This window comes from Osmerus mordax, chromosome 13, assembly GCF_038355195.1.
Source record: "Osmerus mordax isolate fOsmMor3 chromosome 13, fOsmMor3.pri, whole genome shotgun sequence".
NCBI lineage: Eukaryota > Metazoa > Chordata > Actinopteri > Osmeriformes > Osmeridae > Osmerus > Osmerus mordax.
The window spans coordinates 7,156,549-7,167,265 of NC_090062.1; the positions used below are offsets into that span (position 1 = coordinate 7,156,549).

At 41.7% G+C, this 10,717-nt stretch overlaps 1 protein-coding gene across 2 annotated transcripts in view; it reads left to right on the top strand.

Moving 5' to 3' along the window:
• The window catches only part of vps13c (vacuolar protein sorting 13 homolog C), a 47,492-nt gene extending 37,381 nt beyond the window's left edge, over nt 1-10,111 (top strand). For both annotated transcript variants that reach the window (XM_067249603.1, XM_067249604.1), the window contains 19 exons: nt 163-398; nt 537-681; nt 795-935; nt 1,213-1,294; nt 1,396-1,465; nt 1,618-1,729; nt 2,045-2,158; nt 2,339-2,472; nt 2,589-2,670; nt 2,972-3,085; nt 3,275-3,350; nt 3,624-3,787; nt 4,537-4,582; nt 4,831-4,954; nt 6,877-6,991; nt 8,295-8,386; nt 8,520-8,643; nt 8,789-8,872; nt 9,212-10,111. In XM_067249603.1, coding sequence (XP_067105704.1) covers nt 163-398; nt 537-681; nt 795-935; nt 1,213-1,294; nt 1,396-1,465; nt 1,618-1,729; nt 2,045-2,158; nt 2,339-2,472; nt 2,589-2,670; nt 2,972-3,085; nt 3,275-3,350; nt 3,624-3,787; nt 4,537-4,582; nt 4,831-4,954; nt 6,877-6,991; nt 8,295-8,386; nt 8,520-8,643; nt 8,789-8,872; nt 9,212-9,313 — 2,157 coding nt within the window. In that variant the 3' untranslated portion in view covers nt 9,314-10,111. The remainder of the gene's footprint in view (nt 1-162; nt 399-536; nt 682-794; nt 936-1,212; nt 1,295-1,395; nt 1,466-1,617; nt 1,730-2,044; nt 2,159-2,338; nt 2,473-2,588; nt 2,671-2,971; nt 3,086-3,274; nt 3,351-3,623; nt 3,788-4,536; nt 4,583-4,830; nt 4,955-6,876; nt 6,992-8,294; nt 8,387-8,519; nt 8,644-8,788; nt 8,873-9,211) is intronic.
• Nucleotides 10,112-10,717: the final 606 nt, after the last annotated feature.

The following is a 10,717-nucleotide window of genomic DNA, read 5'->3' on the forward strand; positions in this document are numbered from 1 at the left end:
ATTTAATATAGATTAAATTACAGTCAATATTCTAGAGAGCTACTGTAACAGGGTGTGTGTGCTTCTGTGTGTGTCTGTGTGTGTGTGTGTGTGTTGTTTTGATTGCCTAATTGTGTACAGTGATAACGAGTGTGTTTGGATTGTGTGGTTGCCAACCTCCAGGACGAGTGTGGTCAGTTTGCGTACGACGGGATGTCCCAGGTCCACTGGGTGTCGTTCCTGGACGGGCGCCAGCGCGTGCTGCTGTTCACCGAGGACCTGGCCGTGGTGACCAAGGCCCGGCAGGCCGAGGAGCTGGAACAGTTCCAGCAGGAGGTCAACGTGTCGCTGCAGAACCTGGGGCTGTCACTCATCAACAACGACAACCGCCAGGAGATCGCCTACGTGGGCATCACCAGGTAACACACTGCTGTGTGTGTGTGTATCTGGTTTACAAACACTTATGTATATGCGAACAGGTTAGGCTCATTTCAGTAACCCATTATCTCCAGTCGAGATGGCTCAACAATAAACTGTTAATAAAATGTTTTCGCCAGCTCTGGGGTGGTCTGGGAGATGAGACCAAAGAATCGCTGGAAGCCCTTTAACCAGAAGAACATCAACCTCCTGGAGAAGGCCTACCAGAAGCACCTGGCTGAGCCCAGTGATCCTCAGTGGGTCAAGGTGGAGACCAACATAGAGGTCAGACCAACAACACACTTGCTGTGTAAAGCACCGTGTCGATAGCCAAGATCACCAGACGGGTGAAATTGGATTACTTATTTGATAGAAGTGTTTTACATCTTCCCATCCAGGTGAACTTTGGGAAGCTACCCATGGCAATGCGCCTTCCCTTTGCTTGTAAGATCAGGAGGAACTTCCTGTCAGGGATCCATGTGGAGTTCAAACAGTCTCCCCACCAGAGGAGTCTCCGAGCCCAGCTCCACTGGCTCCAGGTACTAAGGCCCTCTCCTTCGCATTCTGTTTGATGCTCTCTCTCGCTCTCTCTGTGTGTGTCTCTCTCTCTCTCTCTGTGTGTGTCTCTCTCTCTCTGTGTCTCTCTCTTTCTGTGTCTCTCTCTCTCTGTCTCTCTATCTCTCTGTCTCTCTCTGTGTGTGTCACTCTCTCTTAGAATAGATACTTCTAAGATCCCCTTAATAGTTAAGATTGAGTTACAGAATGACTTCATATAAGTCAGTTTCATTATTGTGATCGTCTGTTTGTGTATTACAGGTGGATAACCAGCTAACAGGAGCCATATTTCCTATTGTGTTCAATCCAGTTCCCCCACCAAAGTCCATCGCCCTGGACTCAGGTACTACTAAAGCCCCCCACCCCCAACAAACGTAAGATGCTTTGTGGCATGACATTCCCCGGGGACAGTTTAACCCCCTGCCTTTTTTCATTTCCAAAAAGAACCAAAGCCTTTCATCGATGTGAGCATCATCACAAGGTTTAATGAACACAGTCAAGTGATGCAGTTCAAGTAAGTGTTCCACTTTGAGAAAACAAACCTGCATTCATTCTATTTTCTTTCAGATTCTTCCAGCACACACATGCTTTTTGCCCTGCAGATGTAATAGTCACATCACAATACAACACTATAGTATTTGAGTATTCAATGTTTGTACCTTGTAGGTACTTCATGGCCTTGGTCCAGGAGATGGCTGTGAAGATTGACCAGGGCTTCCTGGGAGCCATCTTGGCTCTGTTCACCCCCGCCACAGACCCACAGGCCGACAAGCTGAAGGTCACAACCCCCTTACCTCAAACGGCCTCCACAGAACAGTGTTATTAGGGCAAAGTTACTGGTTATCAAATATTGCCCCCTGTTGTCACAAGAAAGACTTACTTTCTTACTTATTACTTATTACTGGCCATTCAAAATGATTGTTTTGGAGCAGAGTACATTGTATGATATATATCTAGATGTGAGAATATTTATCATCAGCACAACCTCAAGTGTCTTCAGTCTATATGCATCCACTTGATTAAGCCTTTGGCTAGCACATGAGACTTTATCAACCATGTTCATTTCACATGAAAACAACAATGTGTCCAACAGACCAAGCTGATAGAGAAGGACCTGGAGAGGCTGCAGGCGGAGCTGATGGAGGCGTCCATGACCGACACTTCTGGCCTCAGCTTCTTTGAATACTTCCATATCTCTCCCATCAAAGCAAGTAGCCTCACCTCCTCGCAATTACAAACGGGGAGAAAGACCCGCATTCTTTTCTTCTGTGCAATTTAACTACTTGGAAGAAATCCAAATAGACCCATCGAGCTTCACATAAAGATAAGAGCACCATTGTATGGTACAGAATGCAGTTTCTCACACCCATGTCTCTCATCTCTCCAGTTGCATTTGAGTCTGTCCCTGGGCTCCAGCGAGGAGGAGTCAGACCAGCAGGAAATCGTGGCCATCCAGTCTGTCAACCTGCTGCTGAAGAGCATCGGGGCCACCCTCACCGACGTGGACGACCTCATCTTCAAGTGAGACGCCAGCGGCTCCGTTGACCCCAGGCTGGGCAGGGCGTTTCAGGAGGTGCCTTTGATAAAGTGACACTTGAATGTGTTCTCCTCTCCCCTTTTCATTTCCATGGCTGCAGGCTCGCCTACTTTGAAGTGAAGTACCAGTTCTACAGGAGGGAGAAGCTGATGTGGGCTGTGATTGGACACTACAGCGAGCAGGTTGGAGGAAACGCACCCTGTTACACTTATGTACTCCTGTAATATTTAGTCCCATTACATAACACTGTAGTTACATTATGGGCTGTAAAACCGCTCACCGCTTTGCAACTTTGTGCTACACACCTTGGGCATGTTTGCACTTACTATGCATGCCATGAAATGTTTTAAATAATGTACATTTGTTTAATATATTTTATGTAGGATCCTGTTATTTTGTATATTTACTATTGTGCCTGTCAATATGGCTGTAACATTGCAATTTCAATAAGGCTTCTCTGCTCTCTTTGTCCTCCGGCTGCAGTTCCTGAAGCAGATGTACGTGCTGGTGCTGGGCCTGGACGTCCTGGGCAATCCTTTTGGGCTGATCCGAGGCTTGTCTGAGGGAGTGGAAGCTTTCTTCTACGAGCCCTTTCAGGTAACACACACACACATACACACATACCACACACACACACACATACCACACACACAAATACCACACACACACGTTAAGAAACACACAGCCCCAGATATCTCTATATCTATCAGGGCTTGTCTGTGATAATGGATGTACTGGGCATGGCCTGTTCTGACATCACATGTTAACGCGTGTGGGGTTTACCAGGGAGCAGTGCAGGGGCCTGAGGAGTTTGCGGAAGGCTTGGTGATTGGGGTGCGCAGCCTACTCGGTCACACCGTTGGTAAGACTCTGTGTACATGGTGTTTGTTGCAGTTGAATACATGTTTGAGTGCGTGGGTATACAGTGTTGTATATGTATACTTGTACCAAAGAGTATAGAAGCACAAGAGGCGAAGCTCAATAGTCCAAAATGGCGGCAGTGCTACCGTTGCGCCATCTACTGGCGGTTGTCAAAAACACACCAGAGCTTTGCCTCTTATGTTTCTATACTCTTTGCTTATACCTTGGTGCTGCAGTGCAGGTTGTATGTTCTGTTCCATTTTATTTCCACTAGGGGGAGCTGCCGGCATGGTGTCCAGGATCACTGGTTCGGTGGGGAAAGGCCTGGCGGCCATCACCATGGATAAGGAGTACCAGCAGAAGCGAAGGGAGGAGATGAACAGACCACCCAAGGACTTTGGAGAGAGTCTGGCCAAGGGAGGCAAGGGCTTCCTCAAGGTACTGTCTCCACACTGAGACACGTCGGGATTCTGATTCTGATAGATGACGGGATATTTGTGTATTGTATAGTATTGTATAGTTTTGTTGTGGTGACAAAATGTTGATATGTATTTCAATGGATTGGACTCATTTCGATGAAGAGACCAATTTAAATCATTTGAGTTAAAGGTTTTGTGATAATTGTGTTAAATGGATTGTGAGGTCTTGTCTACCTTCTTGTTAGTCCTCAGCGGTGATTCTGGGGTTAAGTCCAAACCTTTTAGAAATACCAAACGAAACAATCGCAAAGGTCCACGCCTATTTTCTGTGCTACATTTACATTTAGTCATTTAGCAGATGCTCTTATCCAGAGCGACTTACAGTAAGTACAGGGACATTCCCCCCGAGGCAAGTAGGGTACAGTACATTTGTCATATACAGTTATTAGCACTGAAAATCCCTTTCACTACCTGTTACGTGTGACGTACCGTCCTGATGATGTAACAGGCAGTTAAGGCCCCAAAAGAGCAGCACTTCAGCTGTTTGGATGTCTTTTGTACATTGTGCCCTGCTGACCAGGAGTCAAGGTCAAGTAGTTGACCCAATACAAAAAACACAAATGATGCTTCTCAGACTGAATGAGAAAACCAGGATGTACTGTCCTCCCTGTGAACTTTTTTGTGAGGTGAAAGGGCTATTTTTGACTATTGTGCTCGTCAAGATGTTTCCATGGTACCCTTACAGGGATTAATTTATTTTGTCCCCAGGGATTTGTTGGGGGGGTAACCGGCATCGTGACCAAACCTGTTGAAGGTACATCATGTCCTTGCAATTATTGGTCTGTTGTTTAGCGAGCATGTGCTGATTGCAACATGGAAAATGCATAGAATATTCTGCTATTCCTCGATGTGAGATTACTCAACCCGTTCACTACCAGACACTTTTATTTTCAGTTTGATGGTGACACTCACTTTAATTCACTCCACACATTGCTAGCCTTACAACCAGGTAGCATGTAGCAAAACATCTATGAGGTCCAAACCCAACCTGTTCAATTCTAGGGGCAAAGAAAGAGGGAGCGGCTGGTTTCTTCAAGGGCATTGGGAAGGGTCTGGTGGGCGTAGTGGCCAGACCCACCGGAGGCATCGTGGACATGGCCAGTAGCACCTTCCAGGGAATCCAGAGGTAGGAAACACCACATTTCAAAACTTGTTCAAATTTGAACGCTTTGTATCTTGCTATCAATTGTACATACAGTAGTAGCTACATGTTAAAATCCTTGTTTTTGCAATTTAGTTAGTAATGAATTTCATTTATACTCAGTTGCATATAGACTTTTTACACTTTTGCTTTTTACATCTTTTAATTTAACACGTGATTGTATAACATGTAGTGCTTTACGTGATTTTCAGTTTGGTGTGTTTAGTGTTGTCTCTATGTGCCCACATATTCATGTACTGTGTCCTCTGTTGATACTGTTGTGAGCTGACTTTTTTTTTTTTTTTTTCATTTTCTGTCTCATAAGTTAATGCCTGGGAGATGTTTTTCTATTTTATTTTATTGTTGTGTGAGTATTTGACAAGAGGTTAAAAGGTCTATTAAGTTGTGTCTGGGTTGTGGAATGGGAAAGAGGGCTAGCATGGAAGGGTTTTTCTTATGATCTAGTGACTGATAAGACGGGTAAGTCGCTGCATCGTGTGGAAGTGAGAGATGCCATCATTCATTCATTTGATGTAATGCCATCATAATTATGTGCACATGCATTAGCTAACGATCACAGAACACTTCTAGGGACAACAGTCAACTACACTCACACCCACCACTTCCCTGCTGCAGCATTGTGGAAGCAACAGCGCCATCTTGAGAATTGAACAGATTATAAAGGAGTTGAAAATTAATCAATTTAGAAGCCGTTTATTAAAGTGTCTTAGTACAAGTATCATATGAATATATAGTGTATATAATATGTATATATATCGATAAAATCATATGATAAGCACTAAGCACAAGTATAATCTTAATCATCTTGAGATGTTCCTAAATTCACTTGCAGTGAGTTGAGAATCTAGCATATTCGTAGTTGGAATTCTCTGTTGCTGTTCTTCAGAAACTCCAAGACTTCGGTCCAGGTCACTGTGCTCTCCTCCTTCAGCTGTTCTCTCCTCTTGGCTTGCCTGAGTGCACGAGCTCCCTGCACTGCCATGCAGAGTTTGGCGTGCAGTACAACTGGGAAATACTTAAGTGTCTAAAGAGAGTCTACACGTAGTATGTCCGAAATCTCTCCCCAGTCTTGTCGTCCTCTGTGCACCTCAGTGTCGTGTATACGCTAGGTGGACCAGGGTGGCGCTCTAGGAAGAGGAAAGAAATCCCCCTGTCATCTGGATGTTAGTTACATGTGCATTTCCCTTCCATGCGGGGCTGAATCACCCAGCTGACTCTGAGGGGGGTGGTCCTGAGAAAGGAAGTCTCCTCATCAGGGCTGCTGCCACATGTGGTGTTCTCTTTGGCCCTGGCTTTGTCATATCTCCTCGACCCCCCCCCCCCCCCCCCCCCCCTCGCTTCACCATCCTGCTTCTGTGTAACCAACCGTTATACCCAAAGCACTCCCACTCACCCCCTCCCCTTTGTGAGTCTGAAATGCCGAAAAACGTACCCAACCTCACCTAATATTTAAGTGCATCGTCCATGCAATACTGTAATACTTCATCCTTCATAAAACTGATAACTAGTCAATTCTAGATAACCTGATGAAATTATTGTTCCATGCTTTCACACTAGAGAAAACTTAAGGTGAGATACCGGCACTGGGAATGACATGTACTGCTTTATGCCATGGCAACATGCTGTTATGTTTGGTCTGGCACTATTTGGAAAATGTGCTTCCAATCCAGAAAAGGCATTCCTACAAGTCTTATAAACTGATCCAAAACAAACTTTTGAATCAAACACCATTGATTAGCTGAATGACCAGTATGAGTTATTGTGATAGGTTTTGTGTTTGTTAAAGCTTATGTGCTACTTTGTGTGCAGAGTATATAGACATTGGTATATACAACGTATATATCTAGGCTATAGTGTGCTGACGGTGTTTTTTGTTTGGTTGCTAGGGTGGCAGAGTCGACGGAGGAGGTGACTAAGTTGAGGCCTGTAAGGTTGATCAGGGAGGACGGCATCATCCGACCTTACGACCAGGGGGAGTCCCAGGGCTATGACTTATTCCAGGTAAACCACCACCTTTCATGTTGTAGTCCACTTCGAAAAGACAAGTTCTCTTTTATTTCCTTCATTTTTCTTTATCTGCCCTGATTCTTTCTGATTGTTAAGAGTAGTGTACCTAACTTGTAGGAAAGCCATTTGGATAATCTGTATCATTTATACTATGTGGGAGTTAGTTTTTATGTTAATTGCACTATTTCCTAAACTTTTAATTCTGTCTTTCTCTCTTTCTCTCTCTTTCCTGCAGCATGATGAGGAATAGGGTTTGGGGTTGTTGCAGTTAGAGGTTTTCTCCTAATCGTGTCATTGAAGTGATATTGATGACCATGTATATAACTACTTATGTTAATATTATTATATTATTATTTGAATGAACTAAGGCCAGTTGCGTAACGAAGTACAGTAAGTCTGTGCCATGGCCTACTTTCTTTGTAGTTTGTACAGTATATTTGTACATGCTATTCAAATATTACAGTGGAAATTCAGGCTCCATAACTGAATCCTTATGCATGCCAAAGCAAATATATCTGTTCATACTATACTTCAAGCATTTTATTTTGCCAAATGTTTGGTTAGTACAGTTTTTTCTTTTTTTTTTTAAACAAACATTTTTCATCTACATTTATTCTGGAGAATGTATCTTATAATAATATAATGTTTTGTTGATCAAGAGTTCTCATATGCTGCACCGAGTGGCACTCAATGGAAGATAATTATTTTATTAAAAAGATGTTAACAGTGTGGTAGGTTGTAGCAATATTTTTGTAAAAGGTTTGTAACATCACCTTTCAAATCATTGCTTTCATACCTGTACATAACCACTAATTTCCTGTATTTATACAATATATACTATGTTGAAATGTTGTACTCAACATTAATATAAACTTATGCAAAAAATATTTGTATAAACAATGTTTAATGCATGACCAGGTGATGTTATTTGATAAATACATTGATACATCCAATATATGCCACAGCCTAAAATAACCGAATCGTTAGCAATTGATTACCTTCAAGTTTCCGAATGTATGTTTTAGTTGTATTATCCTTTCCATGTTTATTGTGACACACATTTTTGTTCAGCCTAATAAACAAATACCCATATGTAGATGTGAAAATAAGATGCAATGTATTTCTGATTTAATTGAACAATGGGATTAATTAGCAGTAGAAATTTAGTGTTATACTATACAAACATTTTATAACAAAACCCCTAGTGAATTTAATTGAATTAATGTTTTAAACCAGTAGGAAGAAGTATTTGGTTCTTACATGCCACCATGTCTTCTGTCTTCATTCTTCTGTCCAGAGGTCGGAGATCAAGCAGCTGGATGGGGAGATCTTCAGGGAACACTGTGAGTTCCCTGGACAAAGAAAAACTAACATCATAGTGACCAACAGGTACTTACATAACATCCATTCAACACAGCACGCATCACTTTTTTTATGTACATTTAATGCAATAATACAATTGAGCATGAGGTACACAGTCATTAAATTTGTATGTTTTCATTTTCTTTTGAACCTGTTACAGGAGAGTAATGTGTGTCAAGGAGATTGAGTTTGTGGGACACTTTAACAAAGAGTGGGAGTGCCTGTTTGAGCATTTTGTCAAACCTCCGGATGTAGAGGGAGGTGATCTGAAAATCTACTGTAAGGTAAGGATGGAAATCTACTGTCAGACCAAGGACTTGCTCAAGTGATAGTCTGGGTTTTAGTAAACACAGACGTTTTTCACTTGACAAACTCTAATTCACTCTAGTGGTATTTTTTATTGATGCATGTAAACTTCCACTTGTACAGGAACAAAACAAACTCAGGATTCAAAAGCGAGATGGACAGCAGCCAGTGAGAATGGTCCATCTCAAAAACACAATAACAGCCCAGGTAGGAAGTACATTTGAGCAGAGATATGATACTACCTACAATATTTTACTTCCACAATTTGGGCTGCTTTTGATTTAAATAAACGGTGACCAGACTAGACGGATTCTCATGTCTATGCAAAGACTTGTAAAATGACCACAGTATTGTGTTTACCGGATAACTGGAAAGAACCACAGAAAGTAATTCCTTCCTGCCAAAATGTCTTTATTGTTTCATCAGAAATGTCCTTTAAATCATTTTACAGATTGACCACTCAAACCCAATCATTTGATGTGTTCTCATTTGTATATTGAATAAATCCAAGCATGAATGTTTCACATAAATGTGTTTGTCCATCAGACACTGCGAGAGGCCATTCAGAGGGCTCAGACGGCTCAACGGCAGCATAAGATGGTCAGGCAAAAATCTCAACGCTTCCTCAAACAGGGCAACAAGCCATGAGACCACCAACTGCCCAGCACATTAAATGTTTGCACTTAAAGTCCTTTACACTAAAACTGCCTTAAATATTATGAATTAATTAAACTTAATGGATAATTTGGAAAATGTATAGAAAAGTTTGAAGATTATTGATTGTATCTGTATCAATTTGATTGTGATTGGTTGTCAAGTTTGTGCAACAGGAAAATATAGAGAGGAATTATCTATAACAAATTGTATTGCTTACAAATGTTTGTTTTGAATTTGGTCTGCTAATGGTCTAAATTAAGTGAAATGCTGTACGGTGTTATTATACATATAAGGGTCTGCATTATTTTTTTTAAATATTTTTTTTGATAAGCTAAAATGCACTTCATGAACAATTATTGTATCACAGCACTGTGTGGGATGAAGGACAATCATACTGGATGGGGATTTGTATCTAATAAGTAAATGAAAATGCATATATCAGTAGGATGTGTAACACTAATGGCTTCGAAGGCCAGTGAAAATAATTTCACTGTCTGTAGCTAAATTAGTAATGCTGTTTTTTGTTTACAATGCACTTGTTAGCTGACCAGAATATTGGTTAAATGCAAGGAACAGTTATGGAATAAAAAATAAAATGCTCAGTCATGTTTCATAATGTTATCAGGGCGTTTCTGGATAAACTGTCTCTGAAATAACTTCACTGAAGTTGGTGAAATATGGTGTTTGTAGAAGCCTCTCAAACACATCTAACAGGAAGATGCATTGTTTTGAGCCTTTCTCTCATTGCTGTATAACCTGAATGCTCTTCTTTAAAATATGTTTTTGTTCTGTTTAAATTATTTATATTAATTAGCACAAAGCTGTGTGAGCACACTTCATAGTGCTAAGTGTACACAATATTTTGTTGATGGAATTGTACAAGGGGTTCCGATACAACTGTATTGATAGGAGTTGGATCACACTGAGAAAGCTGTAGTCCTAACTAGGACTAAACACGCATGCAGCTTAGAAATCAACAGGCCAAGAGATCCCAGAATTATTTAATCTGTCATGTCTTCTCCTAACCTCCAGAAACAAAGAGACTTCTGGAAAGCAGAAAGACCACGTGCCGCTAATGCTCTAATTATACATTCATCCACAAGACTATGTAGCCTTCATTTGTCTGCTGTTTCCTACGTTATCAATTTCTTATGTTATGTTGATCAATATGTATTATATTGGTTCTCTGTTTTAGTGTCTTACAACCACAAACATATGAGCGAATCTAGTTTAGGCAGGGCAATCGGGCGTCATCCGCTCATTACCACACCTGTGGTAGCCAGCACAAGCCCATTGGGCCAAGTCGGATAAGACGGCCTTAAAAGGGCGCGCGGATACGCACATACTCACCCCGGTTGTTGTATGATCAGTGCTGCTGCCACCCTCCACCATCCC